Source organism: Solea senegalensis, linkage group LG9, assembly GCF_019176455.1.
Source record: "Solea senegalensis isolate Sse05_10M linkage group LG9, IFAPA_SoseM_1, whole genome shotgun sequence".
Lineage (NCBI taxonomy): Eukaryota > Metazoa > Chordata > Actinopteri > Pleuronectiformes > Soleidae > Solea > Solea senegalensis.
The window spans coordinates 9,089,327-9,106,262 of NC_058029.1; the positions used below are offsets into that span (position 1 = coordinate 9,089,327).

At 39.2% G+C, this 16,936-nt stretch overlaps 2 protein-coding genes across 3 annotated transcripts; one reads left to right on the forward strand and one right to left on the reverse strand.

Moving 5' to 3' along the window:
• The first annotated feature begins 4,236 nt into the window (after positions 1 to 4,236).
• On the forward strand, positions 4,237 to 7,823 carry LOC122774838 (Krueppel-like factor 10). The gene is made up of 4 exons (XM_044034384.1): positions 4,237 to 4,430; positions 4,945 to 5,163; positions 5,249 to 6,155; positions 7,165 to 7,823. Exons 1-4 carry the CDS (start codon positions 4,422 to 4,424, stop codon positions 7,416 to 7,418), a joined length of 1,389 nt encoding a protein of 462 aa, XP_043890319.1. The 5' UTR covers positions 4,237 to 4,421; the 3' UTR covers positions 7,419 to 7,823.
• A 222-nt stretch (positions 7,824 to 8,045) lies between these two features.
• azin1a (antizyme inhibitor 1a) lies at positions 8,046 to 16,730 on the reverse strand. Of its 2 annotated transcripts, none has more exons than XM_044034386.1 (12): positions 16,481 to 16,730; positions 14,401 to 14,523; positions 13,235 to 13,445; positions 12,752 to 12,925; positions 12,207 to 12,379; positions 11,906 to 12,040; positions 11,565 to 11,646; positions 11,323 to 11,397; positions 10,825 to 10,990; positions 10,496 to 10,611; positions 9,354 to 9,571; positions 8,046 to 9,230 (listed from the first exon to the last, which is right to left on the reverse strand). In XM_044034386.1, exons 3-12 carry the CDS (start codon positions 13,334 to 13,336, stop codon positions 9,116 to 9,118), a joined length of 1,356 nt encoding a protein of 451 aa, XP_043890321.1. In that variant the 5' UTR covers positions 13,337 to 13,445; positions 14,401 to 14,523; positions 16,481 to 16,730; the 3' UTR covers positions 8,046 to 9,115. The 2 variants fall into 2 exon arrangements, with proteins under 2 accessions (XP_043890321.1, XP_043890320.1); XM_044034385.1 differs by lacking the exon at positions 16,481 to 16,730 and adding an exon at positions 15,499 to 15,727.
• Between the last annotated feature and the right edge of the window lie 206 nt (positions 16,731 to 16,936).

Here is a 16,936-nt window from a genome sequence, read left to right on the forward strand (position 1 = left end):
ATCAAATAGTCAACCGTGTTAGGTTTGGGAAATGTTGCAGCTCATTGAAACATCAGTAGATTCAGGGAGGGGGGAAACAATCAGGGGGAGACAGAGCAATGTGGACTCAAGGTCAAACCTGTGCAGAGCGGATAAAAGAAAGGTCTTGGAGCAGTGCAGTGCTTGATTATTGGCCTGCTGAATGTAAGTAGGGAAGATGGAGGGAGGAGTGGGCATCACACATCAAGGCACATATCTGAGAGCACTGCCATGTTCATGTTATACAGCACAATGAACAATGTTGATTTCCTTTCTACTCCAAGGAAAATATAAATCAGTGGAGAAATATAGTGTTTTTTGTTTTAAAAAAAAGAAGAAGAAAGAATTAAATTAAAATCAAAAGGATGGGAATTTTCTGATTATCTCTCTAATCCACAGACTAATTCAAGAATCCTATAAATACATTTTCTTTTCATACCAGCAGATGGCAGAGTTACCTTTCATCATTATGAGACCACTATTAGTCCCAGAAAGCCTCCTACCAGAGTATATGCAGTAACACCAGTATTGTATAGTATAGTACCTTAAAGGGATACTTGAGTAAAAGTAAAAGTATCTTACCATAAACGTACTTTGGCAGAAGTTGAAGTCACATTTTTAATAATATATTTTTAATAATATTATTAAGACTTTTACTTTAAAAAGTAAAAGTCACCCCATGTTGAAGAGTGTGAATGGGTGAATGGCAAAGCTGTAGTGTAAAGCAGCTCATCAAGACTATAAAAGCTCTACATAAATACAGACCATTACCAACTCTTCTTCTGATGTTATATGGTAGTAACAAAGATAGTTAGAGTAAATGTAGTGGAGTAGAAGTACACAGTTTATGTGTAGTGGAGTAAATGTAAAAGTTGATAGAAAAACAAATAACAAAGTAAAGTTCAGATATGTGAATTTTGTGCTTAAGTACACTAACAAAATATAAGTACTTTGTTACATTACAACAGTGAGCAACATAAAACTGATAAATGCATATGGATACACACACTGAGAGGGAAACCGATCAATTGGAAAAAATATAATTGACTGAAAATAAAGTGTTTTATATAAAAAGATCTAAAAGACCCTAAAACAGGGAGCGAGGGGTTTACCATAGAAGGAGTTGTAAGGACAATTTTAAGTAAGGCATGACACAGAATAAAACAATTGTCATTGCCCTGGTTAGGTCCACTATTTATCTGTTATATAAACAAAGGGCATTCAAACCAAGTGACTGACTTTACTGTGACACACCTCTTTTATTTAGCCTTAACTGTAGCTCACACTGATTGGACCTTACATTATATATAAATACAACAGATATACTGTAAAATAAAGTAAAATATATAACACCCATTATTGGTAATCTTTCTTATTACACTATTTTTATTTAACATATTGTTTACTCACTCCCTACACCATTTTAGGCAGTGTCAGGTACATAGGCATTTCTGTTTGAGTGGCTACTTACCCAGTCTAACTGAAATAATAATAATAATATTGTTGGTTAAAGAGTTCAAATAAGAGACAAAACTGCATGTGTCATTAAAAAAATAAAGTGCACAATATAAGATATGTTTATTATTTATTTTTCCCTGTTTATTGATTTCAGGTGAGAGTTTAAAGAAGCCAGTTCCATTGCCCTATAAAGAGACAAAAAAAGAAATAGTCAAACAAAACCACAGAAATCTCTTGAGCTATATATAGGTAGGGGGCAATGGGCTATCAAGTGACCTTTGGTGATGTAAAATATGGGTCCAAAGAGTCTGAGCCAGGAAACTGCACTATCCTCAGAGCAAGGTTAGTAGGAAATGTGCACATTTCAGACTGCAATTTGTCATAAGAGACTTTATCATTTATAAATTGAGGCCACATGAATACCTGGGATATCCCAGAAGACTTTTCAAATATTTGGATAAATGATTTTATTTTAAGATAAGATAAGATCAAATAACATCATCCTTTATTCGTCTCACATGGGGAAATTTGCAGTGTTACAGCAGCCAAAGGAAATAAAGACTATTAAATACTTTTCTATTGACCGTAGAACACTTAAGATGTTTAAATCCTTTCAAATAACGCACAATACCAACCTGAACAGCCTTAAACATATTTTCAGATCAAATACCTGAACTAAGAGGATTTTAACAGATCCAAAGTATCCACTTTTCACTGCCTTTGAAATGCAACCCTCAGATAGCAGCTATCACTATACCCAGTCATTTCAAGAAACAGGACAAAACAATCAAACATTCCACAAGTAATCAGCTCTTTAAATAAACACTTGAAGGGTAATGGGAAGGTTTGAATCCCTCTCTGCTTTTCCTGCTCAGCAGGTCTGAACAGGGTCAACTTCCCTCATCCTCCCCTTCCCCTCCCTGAATGATATGTTTTATCTGAACATTCATTTATTTCCCCAATTTTACAATGGCATCCATGCAAGTGGGCACTGTGCACTCACATTATTGGGTTGCGATGGGAATGTTGAAGGCTGTTTTAGTATTCAGTATTCTTATAAGCCATGTGTCTTAGTATACTAACTGGGTGAAGTGTTATGTTGTGGTTTTTGTTTCTCTTGCTTGTGTGGTCATGCCAATAGAGAACATGTAAACTCACTGAAAAACTACAAGTAACTTGTAAACATAATAAGTTATGGAAAATATCTCTATTGTTACTATTGTCTCTAGTGGCCAAAACTGTTAAGATAGAAACATTCATAAAGATTATAAATGAATGAATGAATAAATTAAACATTTTTGGGTTGTTTTTTTTTTGTCTCTTGTGCTCGTCTCATTCCTGGATATGCTTTTGAGGAACATCCAGCAGTGCCAGACATAGCCAAAGCTTTTTGTGCGTCTCGTTGTGTTTGTTTTTCCATTGTGTGTCTGCAGCCGGGCTTTTGTTCTGGTTCTCTGTGCTGTGCAGGAAGGTCTAGACGGCTGACACTTGGTTAATCCTCAGGGCAGCCCCAGGCCGTCCACTGTTGACTGACCTCTATCAAGTACAAGAGGCTTGACAAATAAGTTGTATTCAAATAGAAGCAGACCAAACATCTGAACCCACTTCATGTTCAGAAGAAATACTAAAAACAGGTTCTTCTTATAGTCAGGTGGTTTAATAACAGGGACTCATCTGGTCAATCATTCCTTTCCTAGAGGATGTTGCTCTAATTTTCTGATGTTCTTAATTTTTAGAAGTAAAAGTATTAAAAAACTCAGGAGTTAAGATTGAGTCATGGCAGCTCAGTTGTAGGACAAGTGGGTTCAATTCCTGGCTCTGGTAGTCTATATGTGTCCTTGAGCAAGACACTTAATCCCATGTTGAAGTGAGTGAATGGTAAAACTGTAGTGTAAAGCAGCTCATCAAGAATAGAAAAGCTCTATATAAATACAAACCATTACCAACTCTTCTTCTGAGTTAATTTGGTAGTAACAAGCAACAAAGATGGTTAGAGGAAATGTAGTGGAGTGAAAGTAAAAGTTGCTAGAAATATAAACAACAAAGTTAAGTACAGATACATGAATTTTGTACTTAAGTACAGTAACAAAGTATTTTATAGTGTTATATTAAAACACTGCTTTACAATAACATATAGTTGCTGTCAAAGGCTATATGTTAAATAAAAATGTTGTATATAAAACAACATTTTTATTTTAAAGTGATTTTTAAAAATCATTTTAATTTTACTTTTACTAAAATATGTTTTTTTTGGAAGCAGTGTATTTCGCTATGTTTTAAATCACATCGGTTACTAAGTATAAAAAATTAGAGTGAGAAAGTTAAAACATTTGTGACCTTTGACCCATTTTGACTGATGCATTGACTGACACTTTGTCAGCACTTTAATTCGTAAACTTTTGCCTTTAATTAAAACAATTAATGTGACATTTGTTTCCCTTTTGCACAACACAATACAGAAGAAAATAAGTAACTATTACTGTAAGAAAAAATTTGTAGACCAGTACTTTTACTTAAATAAATAGTGGTACTTATACTTGAGTAGTATACTTCAGTACTCCACCTCTCCTCCGCTTTATAGTAAAGTCAGTCTTGTGAAGGATCTGTTGACACTGCTTCTTACAGAAAGAAGTGTGTGTGTGTGTGTGCGCGTGTGTGTACGGGCCGCTTGTGTACCACGCCGTCTCCACGTTCCTGTCAGCCCTCGATCACGCAGCGACTCGCTCTCTCATTGGTCAGAGCTCGAACACACCTTTGCGCGGCATTGGGCGGTGCGCTAAGCCCCGCCCCTCTTTTCCCCCACCGCATTTTGAAACGATGAATGGGGGAACATTACGCTGTGGGCAAGAAGAAGAGGCTGCAAACACAGCAACAGCTTTGGTTTCAAGTGCTCACAAACAAACCGGAGGACTGACGAGTCGAACCCGGGCGGTCCTGAATCACACATGACATATGTGAGTAACATTTTTCCTTTCAACCAAATAAACGTCTCTCCTCCTTCCTGGAGGTAGTAGAACATAACGTTTATGTAAATTAATGTGCACTCACTGTTCATTTTTGATGACTGTCAAGCATTTTTATGATTACTGAAGCCTCTTGCAGGGTTATATTGTGTGTATGATGATAATAGCTATACTGTGTAGTGGTGGCGGTGATTGGGTCAGGGCAGGGAGGGGTTGTGTGACTGTTTGTGTAAGCAGCACAGCTGGTGATTTTATCCCCCAGTGGAAGTAGGTGAAAGGGCTCCAGTGCAGAGCAGAGCTGATCATGCTCATTCCACATGCTCCTCTGCATACAGTATACTGCTGGGACATGGCAATGGTCCATTTAAAACATTGACTGAAATGTTGCTGTGATGCTAAGACACGTAGTGTATGCCACATTTCACAATGTCTAAAAGCTCAAATCCAGCACAGAGACAACAAGTATATAGGTTGTTCGTTGTTCTGATATCTGCTCTTGTACCAGAGTGACAGCATGGACACTGAGGAGCTCCAGAGGAACCTCCAGCCTACCTCTATGGTTGAAGAGGACATGGACGCCGTGGAGGCCCTGATGTCCATGACTACACACTGGAAAACGAGGAGCTTCAGGCTCAGGCAGGTTAGACCCCTGACCCCTTCGTCGGACAGCTCAGGAGATGACTGTGCCTCACCAGGATCTACCTCGCTACAGGACTCCACACTGGTAAATGTCCTGTGTGATCTATGACAATGGTGTTCTAGCCTTTTATTTAATTTGTAGTTCAAACCATAACCTTTCTTTCCTCCAGTGTATGACACCACCATATAGCCCACCTCACTGCGAGGCCACACATTCACCCACAGCAGCAACAACCGTTCATCTACCTGCAGAAACTGGAAGTCAAACCCTGCTGCCAACACAAGACGCCGATCTGCGAACACATGCTGCTGCGTCCGAGCAGAGGTTCCAGTGCACTAGTGTGATCCGCCACACTGCGGATGATCAGCAGTGCTGTTCCAGTGTCCATCCTGTCTCAACAGAAGACAGACTCTGTCAAGTTCACATAAATGACTCTAGAGAGGATTTGCACTTAGAAGATGGACTGAACCACAGAGACTCTGAATCTAGAGCCACCACACCACAAAAGCCTTTGACTGCAACTGTGACGAATGTGGTGAAGGACAGTAAGACGCAGAGGAGCATTTCAGGTCCAAGTGATGAATCAAACATCCCTCCGTGTGTCTCCATTGTCCCTGCTTGTAATAATGGAGTCTCTCATGTGCCTGTCTACTGCCAGATCCTTCCTGTCTCTTCTCTTTCCACCAGTGTTGTACAAAAGCATGTCACAGCCGCTGAGAGTCCAAAGCAGAACTCACCAATTACCCAAAAACACACAGTACTGAATTCACAACCCCAAGCAGCTTCTTCAGCCCAGGTATTTGTCCTTGGGCACCAGGTTGCACAAAGTCCCCTAATGCTCCTTGTCCCTCAGTCAGCTGTTCCTACGATATATGTTCAGCCATCGCTGGTGACACCCAGTACCAACAAGTTGCCAGTCATCGCGCCTGCACCTGGACGCACCGTGCTGGAGCAAAGACAAAGCCCGCTGCAGCCTGAGTTGTCCCGTATACGCAGTCACGTTTGTCCCCATGAGAACTGTAGCAAGACCTACTTCAAGAGCTCCCACCTAAAGGCTCACATGAGGACACACACAGGTAAGAGAACAAGGATGTGGATACTGTATTTGAATGTCCTATTTTCACTAAGCAGAACAGTTTGGTTTGGTTTGGTTTCTCAATTATTTACATTTTGACTGAAAAAGCTGTGATGGGTACGTCACACTTTTTGGTCATCCATGCCCACGGTTCAGATCACACCATATTGAGAGTCTTTGTATGTCCATGTCCAGTAAATCTCCTTGCATAACCAGTGCATATGGTGCATATTTTAGTCCATGCAGACTAAAACTGAAGGTGTGCTTGTGTACGTGCGTAGACCACCATGGAAATGTGCAGATAATGAAATTTGGGTTATGCGGACCTCTGCAAATATGTGGACATGGAAAGAATGAATCAGGCCTAAAGGGTCAGCCAAATATGCAGGGGTGTTCTACAGTAAGTGACTGCAGAAGTTACCAAGAGTATTTAGTGACAAATGATAGAATTTAACAGACTGGGCTCAGAGGGACACAGCAGTGCTCTGCTTTTGTCCCCTCACAACACTGAAATATAAAAAGCTTTTTCATTTTAGGCCATGTTCACTCCCTCAGGGCTAACTACTAAGACAACCACTGAAAGACCATGTAAATGTAAAAGTTTTGTATATAGTGAATTTTCACTTCCAGACTACAACTAGAATGGAAGTTGTAAGAATTGCACAATTGAATCACAATATTGGATTTAAGGCGTTTTGAGTTTGTTTTTCAACTAATAATATCATCACACAGCAGTGATTACTGTGTCGTGTTTCGCTTCTTTGCTGAATTTATCGTTGGGCTACAGTGACATGTGGTACGATGTCCAACCATTTATGGTGCCGGTCTGCACACCCAGCTGTTAAAATACCGTTCCAAACCATATTACGGCAAGCTGAACTGCACTGAACTGCTTGGTGGAAACACAGCTGTTATTTTTAAATTATACATGTTTCAACCATGTAACCAAATCACTGTTCATCATCTGGTGCAGGTCATTTATTAACAAGTCAAAAAAATGTTTGCTTCAGGTGAGAAGCCCTTCAAATGCAAGTGGGAGGGCTGCGAGAGGCGATTCTCTCGCTCTGATGAGCTGTCTCGCCACCGACGTACCCATACAGGAGAGAAGAAATTTGTCTGCCCCTTGTGCCTAACCAGCTTCATGCGCAGTGACCACCTGGCTAAGCACGCCCGAAGACACCTAACAGCAAGGAAGACGCCCTGCTGGACATTGGGGGTTACCCAGGCTGCTGACCTCACTCTTCTAAACACTACATCCAAGTAAAGACAGTGAAACTGTAGAACTCAATGTGTTTAAATCTTCGTTTTGTTTGTGTACCTGGTTTATCACCATTCACCTGAACACTTGCACATCACTGCTGAAAACCAAAAAATTAAGTAGTTGCTGCTCAGGTTAATGGTCTATTTACATATGACTGAGAGTTTTGTAATGTAGCTGAGAAATGACACCTTCACTGTCACATATATTTAATATGCTGCTAATTGTTTTTCACTTTTGCAAAACACAGTGTGTACTACTGTATGTTTACTTGTCAGTGATATTTGACCAAAGAATGTTGCATGGTTTTCTTTTGTGCCTTATGGGAATGTAATTGTTGAACTTTTTGCACATAGCTGTTAGTTGGGATTACATTTAAAAATTAGACTAAATTAAACTTGAACACAGGTATTTTTCTGTCATTATTCAATGGCATCCACATTACTTTGTACTGCTTACACCTCTCATTCAAGTGTGCTTGGTATCTGCATCATTATCTGAACAAGGAAATTGTCAGTGTGTTGGACCACTAACTTTTAAATAGGTTTGACAGCTGCAACTACATCAAATCAGTAACATTTTCACTATGTACATTTATCATTTTTTTTAAGACACCAAAATCATACAGACTAATTCACAGTCCAGTCAGTGAGGTGTTTATTACTGTTCACGTTGACAAGCACAGTTACATGTTAACTACAGACAACTGCCCGATAATTTATCATGCCTTACACAGTTTGGAAGACAAATTCACAGATATGGTTCACACTTAACAAATAACATTCATTTGAAGAGTCAAAAAAAGTATAATTTTTTTAACAAATACAACTAAAAAAAGGGTTCTAACACTTAAAATTGTTTTCTTGGAACAAAGACCCTTTCCACGTCAGCTGATTACTTATCCTTGATCACTTGCATTGTTCCATCTGCAGCACATGCTGTCAAATAAGACCTCCTATAACCTGCTGAAAAAAAACCACTAAAGACACCAGTTTGCTGGTGAACACTGAGCCATTGGCTTTCCAAACACACTGGAGCAGGAAGAATTCATCATTTCTACTCGGGCAGTTTTCACGGTGACCCTGCCACACTAATCAAACTGCTAAATGTTCACATGTGCAGCAACGTAGTGCTGCAAGCCTTCAGTTTAAAACACTGAGAAGGATAACATATTTTAAATTGTCATAATGAAGTCAAGATTTTATCACATAAAATACTACACGGCCAATTTAAGTCAAAAAAACACTTCTTCAAAAAGCACACAGGGGCTCATGAATGTTCCTACTTAAATACGTGGCTCCACTCAGGGATACATACTGTGTCTTACTTAAGATTGGCAGCAGCAGAGACAGACACAGGTAACACATTTGTCACATAGAATTATTTATACTCTTTATAGGTCTGATGTTCGAGTGTAAACTGTAGCTGCATGGGATGCCTAAAGCCAAAGCAAAGGGAAGAATGTGTTTGTCTTTTTGGAGTCATCCATTTTGTTGTACAGTAATCAGCACCTTGTTGGGATTTCCAGGTCTAATCCTGATACACAGTCAATTAGCCACATGAATTTGATGTGGTCCCAATAAGTTCAAGGCAAACACTATCTGCACTGTGATTTCGGTTCATCCCAGTGGAATATAGACAAGACTAAGCAAGCAGCAGCAACCAGTGAAGGAGGTGTCGAAGACTTCCTGGCCTTATGAGCGCTAAGCAGGGACAGAGAGAGCGGCCCCTGTTAGGCAAGAATTGAGGAAATAAGGGACCAAGGAGAAGTTCTTCAGTGTTGCCTCATGGACGACACCAGTGTCCTGCATTTCAAACCTGGTGGAAAGAAATAAAGTTGAGTTCAAGGCACATGTGAGCACAAAACACCCAGGACACACAAAATTGTTTTAAAACTCTGCACTGCAAAAAAAACCCCACTTGACTATCACCTGTTCTTACCAGTCTCTAGAAGAGATGACATAATATACAGGGGGTGGGGGTGAGTCAGTGGCAGTGCATAGTGGCTGACCCAGACTGTAGGCCCCAGCGTGGGTGAACATGAGCCAGTCTCCAATGTTGAGCTCGGGTAACAAACAGTGCTCCACTACTTGGTCCAGGTCATCTCCAGAGGGACCCCACAGGCTGCTGCTGAACACTGGAGCATCAAGGGATGCGTTCTGACAACACAGAACAGAGGTCATCTTTGTTCAGTAAAACTAAACAAAGGTGAGAAGGGGTTTAGAAACTACCACTGGCAAACTTTATACAGGAAAAAACACAACCTACTGATAAGAATGAGATTATAGATAACTACTTCAAAGCTGCCGTCAGTGAGAGACTTGTGAGAGGCAATCGGAATAAAAAAAGGCAACCAACTCCTTTCTGGTGAATCATATTTGATAACACGAACCCTCTGTAAACAAGCAATGCTTCAGAGAAGAAGCACAACACAAAACAGAAGAGAGCACTGTCAACATTATAGCAATAACATTTTATACTTGAGGCCCTCTTTCAAACTTGGAAAAAGTGCAGCCTCTGCGACTGGACTGCAAAAACATGCAAGTAGAGGATGAAATTAGCACATTCACCCCGGTGTCATGTTCACATTACTGCCGATCGGAGCCAGAGCATTTAAAAACCCACATCTATTGCAGAGTCAACCTGGGACTGAATGCTTATTTAAACCACTCCCATTGCAGACAAAGGCCAGTTTTAGTGGGTGTTAATTCGTTTTTTGAACTCAGGGAAAAGGTCTTAGGAGTCTGTAAGTAAATCTAGGAGAAACTTTTCAAACTAGTTTCCAATCAGGAGCAACTGATGTAAGAGCGACTGCTTTCACCTCCACTGAGTAAAAGTCACAGAGGCTGTCACTTCAGCAATTTTCACCAGTGTAACTGAGACACTGGGTGATCTTAATATCATGAGAAAAAACTTAAAACATCATATAAATTCACTATATACAATAAAATGTATTATGACTGATGATGGATTATTATTGGTATGCTTTCACTCTCATTATTACAGACAAGTATGTATGAATAAAAGCTTCACCAATGTTTTAACTACTGCACACTGTGACCCAGAAAATGAACAAGACTCACCTTGTGAAGAGATGGAGCAGCAATCGATGTGTCAGAGAGTTTGCTGGCAAACGATCCATACACTCCCTCATTCAAGGTGTACTGAAACTCGGGCTCATTGTTGGGTGACAGATCATCTGTTCAGACAGATTGAGCACAAAATCTATGAAGAGTGACATAGCTTTATTTATTTTGTTTCATATAACAGTTTGTGTGATTCACATATTTAACTAATTCTTTTTGGCACAGCAGTAGGGATGATGTCACATATTGAATTGGTTATATTACTGTCACACTCCTTGTAATTTGGAAGTAAATGGATCTCTTAAAGTGAGCATTAAGCCACTGACCATTCTCCTGACCATGGTGATCTCGAGCAACCACTTCCTTGGAGATGATGTTAACAGCCAGGGTGAAAGCAGATGAGACAAAGAAACTACCGGGCTCCGCAATGATGGAAACCCCAGTAGATAGAGGAAAGTATAGGTCTACCATAGACATAACGGCACTATTCATCTACAAAAAGGATGACAGAGGTAAAAAGTAAGAACCTAAGTAGGTAATGCCTTTGAAAATCAATACATTATGATTAATCACATGGTGCCAATTTGCAGTGTGTCAAAAAAGGTTTTCTATGGTTGGCCAAAAGAACATTATATAGGACAGGAGGACCAGGAGTACATTTTGAAAATTGGGAAATGAATAAAAATGTATTAAACCGTAAAGTGTACAAAAACAGTATAAATTATATGAGTACTGTTGTAGTGGTTAAAATTCTCTGAAAAAATCTACATCATGGAACAGTTTCCAAACAATTAGTTGTTGAGAGCAGGTTGAAAGACACTGACCAGCTCCAGCTGAGTCTCAGAGCCACTGAATCCTCCTCCAATGTCCAGGATTTTCATGTTGAAGCCAATTTCCTCCTGTGGTAAACAAATGTTTGTAAATGTGTAAGCAAACACAAGTGATTATAAGTGTTTCTGAAGTGATCATCAAAGTTGGTCTCTGGTGTTAAGTGACGTAGTTGGGGGTGGTGCGCATAAACCTGGGCAGTGCAGTGAGTTACAAAACAATGTTTTAGATTACTTACACCCATATCAAAGACACACCGGGCGTCTGAAATGGCATGGACATACACCTGGTCATCTTCACAGAAGCCGGAAACGTGAGACCTGTGGTGGAGTGCAGGTTTTGAGCATAATTTAAAACCTTAAAATGGTTGTTAAGTCTTATGGTCTTATGGTTGTAAAGTAGTAGCAGTAATAGTGCATTTCTTTCAGCTACCACACACATTAGAAGTATAGAACATTTTCATATTAACATAGACAGGGCAAACCAAGTTTAAAAATGATTTATGTAGTGGGTGAGTCAGTGGGTTTAAGAGTTAAACAATGCTCTCTGTACACAATCTGTACATTTTCCATGCCTCACCTGACTCCCACAACCTGCACACCCAGTTCCTTAGCTCTTTCTAATAGATGCCTGCAGTCCTTCAGGGAACAGCCAAATGACATGCTAATCTCATTGTCTGGGCTACATGACTCTGTGGACACCTGCAGCAGCAGCCTGAAACAACATACATGAAATGAAAAACACTGTTACATCTTTAGATGAAAAAAGCCTATGTGTTGCCCATAATGAAAAGTGACATGTTTTAATGAAGAACAGTAAGCAATAACTAGTAACAGAGTCAATTAGGACAGAACGTTAAAAAATACAAATAGAAACCTACTTGGCATTGGGGTGACAGCGAGAAATCTTGCACAGCTCCGCTTCGTTATCACACACCAGGAGGTCAATGCCATTCTTAGCAGCATATTTAATGTGGGAGACCTGTTTGCAGACACCACTGTAGATGATATCTTCAGAGGGAATACCATGACTCTGCACCAGCTCAACTTCAGACTTACAAAAAGACAAAGACACATTAATGGTCCATTACCAGACATCATCAGGCCTAGTGAACAGATATTTCATCATACCACATCAATATTGTTTGGCTTACTATAAGCCAAACCACATGACTCACAGTATTTAAAAAGTGAGCACCGACATACACTGACCACTTGGTGGTGCCTCTATGACTTCTTTACAGCTTGAGAACCAAGAGTTGTGTAACATTCCACATACAGTAATTGTATTAGTTATTATCCAAATGTAGCAGCCTGTGACATAAGGGAAGTAAAGTCTTTTCAAATCATGTAAGACTGTGCAGCCTAAACAGCACATGCTGCACAGAAACCAGAGCAGTGATGAAATCAGTTTGTGAGGGAGTACCTTGTTGGTGCATATGAATCCAGTGCCAAGAGCAGCAAGAACTTCAATAACAGCTGCACTGCTGTTGCTTCTGACAGTATAGTAGGGTCGAATTTGGGCCATGAGTGTTCGCCAGCGAACATGCTGCCTCATTACGACTCCCAGGTCTGCCACAAAGAATGCATTCTTCTCAGACTGAGGAAGAAGGAAGATTACATATTGCTGAACAGGAAAACATGTACACTGAATGTTTTTGCAAAACAAAATCAGACGTTACTTTAGCTCATATAGACAACAATGCTTTATATTTGCAGATGTTTGTCATAATCATAATGCATTAGGTGCATTTTCACCGCAGGAAATAGTATTAGGGACTATAATCGCCCCAAGATCTTTCACTATAGTGGAAATACTCTTTTACAATAACCAGCAGGAACTATTTAGTGCCTGGTACTATAGTTCTTAAAGTAAATATAGGATTAAGTGTCCAGTGAGATTCCATACCAGGGTTTGTTCATAAATATGGTTGTCAATGATGTCACAGAGGGCCATGCCTCCCTCCAGCAGGCCAACAGAATACTGCGGTTCATTAGCAATGCCTTTCATCCTCTCAACCGTTTTCCTCTAATCCGACAGGCATAAAGAAAGTGGCTAATCTGAAGTAGTCTTGCTCGCGAGCTCCCGAGCCCCTGGGGTCCTAGACTCTTGCAAAAAGCTGTACAATAAGAAAACAAAGAGAGCATAAGACATGAATTTCACTACTCCTTTGGAAAGCCACCATGAAATCATAGGGTCTGAGAAATTGAGCATATTTACTTAACCATCAATTACTTGCAACAATCAACACTTATCCCTTAGCTGGTGACCCATAAAAGTACTTTTTGATGGCATGGACCAGTGTCAGTGTCACAACTTTACTTTCAATAATGTTACATAACAGGTCAGAGAAGCACAGTGCTGACTAGACCAGATCTGAAATGACAGTAGTTTTTGTAGATTCAATGGGGAAACCCAACAATGTGCCAAAAATTACTGCTCTGTCCTTCACTACTATGACAAGTTATTACAAACAGATGAATAGACCGGCAGTGAGTTGAAGCTATTTAGGTGTATTTTTTATTTTATTGTGAAAGAAGAAGTACTAAGATGTGTGGGTCACAAAACTTTGGTCCACGGGGTTGATTAAAAATATTTTGGATGTATATGTTCAGTGCTCTTTCCAACTCAACCCTGACTTTATTTAACATGAAAACCTAAATATTACCATCTCCGATATGAAAGATGTTGTAACATAAATTGGAGGAATAAATGGGATTCATGTATATTAACCACCAAATAATTCCCCTTTACTTCAGCTAAATCAAGCAAAAAACTAATGCAGATAAATGTCAGCCCAGAAGAAAGACAGTGTCCCGTTATTTCAACAGAGGCGCTGGAAATAGATCTGAAATGTTGGATCTAAAATTACCCTTTATGATTCATCTGGAATAAGTGATTTACTTCACACATATGGTAAGTAGCCCCACAAACAGACACACAAAGCAAAATGCAAGGATTTTTTTTTCATTCTTTCTATAGTTCTTTAAATATTTTTTAGCTTTGCTTTGAAAATACCCTACGTGCACAAAGACGGATAAATTAATTATTCAGTCCACATCGGACTTACTCACATGGAGTAAGTCCCGGGATGAACTTGTCCACTATCAGCTAGGATCCCAAGGTGGCTCGGCGTTGAAGTCAAATGGCTCTCGGTATAGAGCTGCCCCTAAATCCTCTGGATAGTTGTTGTACACCTGCAATGGGACAAATGGGGACAGGGCATACTGGAATCAGTCACTGACAGAGAGCCGTAGAGAGAACTGTAGCAAAGAGAGTGAGACTTCTCGTCACTGACACAGGCTCCTATCTGCCATTTATTCAGTACACTGTACTATCAAATCTGTCAGGGCTGCATGAGGTATTTAAAACATACAGTTAGCACATTATCAGCATGTGCAATATAAACATGATGCTTCATATTGGTATATAAAAAAGGGCAGCTTGTACCATGGTAACACTGTAAATCAGAGGTCTCAAACTCATGACTTGCAGGCCACATGCCAATCGATTTCACGTGGCCCACCACATAACATGAAATTTTAATGGAGTTATTTATGTGGGTGGTTTTTAGTAACATTTTTGCATCATGAATACACAGTCAATGTGAACTCCGGTGGAACAGCAATATCATGAACGATTATTGTGATAGAATTTTAAGATCATATTGCCCACCTGTACTGAATAGTATTTTTTTTTTTTTTACAGTTTGAGACTCTGTGTTCATTCTGCTAGATTTATTTAACCAAAGACATCCGTGAACATCATAAATTCCAGGTTTGCGAAACACCAATCGAAATGTTTCAACCCTTTACGGACAAAACAAACAGTCGATTCATCGACAAAAATAATGGACAATGAAAATAATCGTTAGTCCCAGCTCTAAATGTGACACAATCACAACCTCATTCAACATTTCTGACTCAAGTTACCCAGAGAACCACTCTGGTCAGGTCGTTTCCTTTCATTGATACACATTATATTAGCGTTAGCAAGCAGCCCACAATGTAACACGCGTCATTGTATATCTTGTATTTCAACATTACCACTGAATCTTAACGCCACGTTCAAATTAATTACAATCACCATGTATGACTCTGACTACGTTATCCGGCCAATACAACAACATGCTAATTAGCGAGCTAACAGCGCGGTTAGCTAACGTTACTTACGTCTGGTGAAAACCCAAAAGAGGGGATAGAACGCTTTTTCTTTTTAGGCGGAATTTTTAAAGAGTGATGGGTTTACAAAAGGAGAAAAATATGACTGCCATGGACGAAGACGAGGTGGCGGTGGATGAAAAGGCAGCGGTTCGCTGTTCAATATTTTGAATGTACGAAGTGCTAACAGTGGAGAAATTCACGGAGCGGGCACGTAATCAGCAAGAGACCAACGTCCAGGAGTGTGAAGTACACTGACGTTGACATCCGATTAAACTTTCAAAATAAAAGCCATATTTACAAATGTAATGAAACGCACTGACGAGGAAAGACTTGAGCACAATATTTCTTTCTTGCTTTTGGTCGGACCTTATTTTGGAAGCTTTGATCGGACGTGAGTGGAAGCTGTCAAAACTGAGAAAGAAGAGAAAAAATGCTTTATTAATAATAATAATAATAATAATAATAATAATAATAATAATAATAATAATAATAATAATAATATATATATCGTTTTTAGCAAATAAAATAAAATGAACTGTAGTAAATATACTAAAATTGAAATTATATTGTAACAATGGCTATAATCGTATTATATGAAAAACAAATATTCGTGGAATGTACAAGTATGCAGCGCTACATTATTTCGTTCTACGGTTTCACTTTAAAAGGGTTCATTAATATAATTTTCAGCTGATTTAATCCTCTTATTATTAGTATTTTTGCTGTTATTTTTGACTGAAAGTTTTATTTTCTGTTACATATCCATTTTAAAAAAGACCAGAAAAAAACAAAAAACATTAGTCCTCTTTCAGATATTTGGTATTGATATAAGTCTGTGGAGGATAATGTTGTGATATTACATCTTTCCAAACTACAATTATTATATTACTATATTTTTTAAAACCACACAATGGTTGACTAAACGCTAATACAATAGATTGTATATCCTTAAAAACATTAAATAGGCCCAAGTCAAATTTCTTAAGATTACCTCTGTTAGGTCATCATTGTGTTTCCCATGACTTAGTAATGAGGACGAAATCCTGTCAAACAAAGGTGACAGAATTCTTTTGAAGTCAAAAAATCAGCAATTCCAAAACATCTGTCCCACAAGTGACGACTTAGTTGGATGATTCCAGTTAGTCTTAAAGTTCAAGCTTGTTTTTCCTGTCCCTTTTAATTTGCATTTGCTGTTGTGACTTTGGCAAGTTGTGCCTTCCTCTGTAAGTACAACGTCTGGGGCAGAGTGTGTGTGTTGTTGTGTTTTTTTCCAGGGAGACACATTTGCATGTCTCCCTCCTCAACAGAGGAGGAGGAGAGGAGGGTGCCAAGGAAAGCTTGTGACAGCCCAACAGAAAGGAAAAGTTTTCCCTGAGTCTAGATTACAGAGTGACAAGGACATACAATACAGTCGTTAGTCATTTAAAAGGCATTAATTATTTGCCCA

Bases quoted from the DNA above. Each gene is read 5' to 3' on its own strand.
- LOC122774838 (XM_044034384.1), top strand. The intron at 5,164-5,248 runs GTAAATGTCCTG...TCTTTCCTCCAG, and splicing joins CGCTACAGGACTCCACACTG to TGTATGACACCACCATATAG. The intron at 6,156-7,164 runs GTAAGAGAACAA...TGTTTGCTTCAG, and splicing joins TCACATGAGGACACACACAG to GTGAGAAGCCCTTCAAATGC.
- azin1a (XM_044034386.1), bottom strand. From the start codon at position 13,336: ATGAAAGGCATTGCTAATGAACCGCAGTATTCTGTTGGCCTGCTGGAG. The intron at 12,041-12,206 runs GTAGGTTTCTAT...ATGTTGTTTCAG, and splicing joins CGCTGTCACCCCAATGCCAA to GCTGCTGCTGCAGGTGTCCA. The intron at 10,991-11,322 runs GTCAGTGTCTTT...TCCTTTTTGTAG, and splicing joins CTGAGACTCAGCTGGAGCTG to ATGAATAGTGCCGTTATGTC.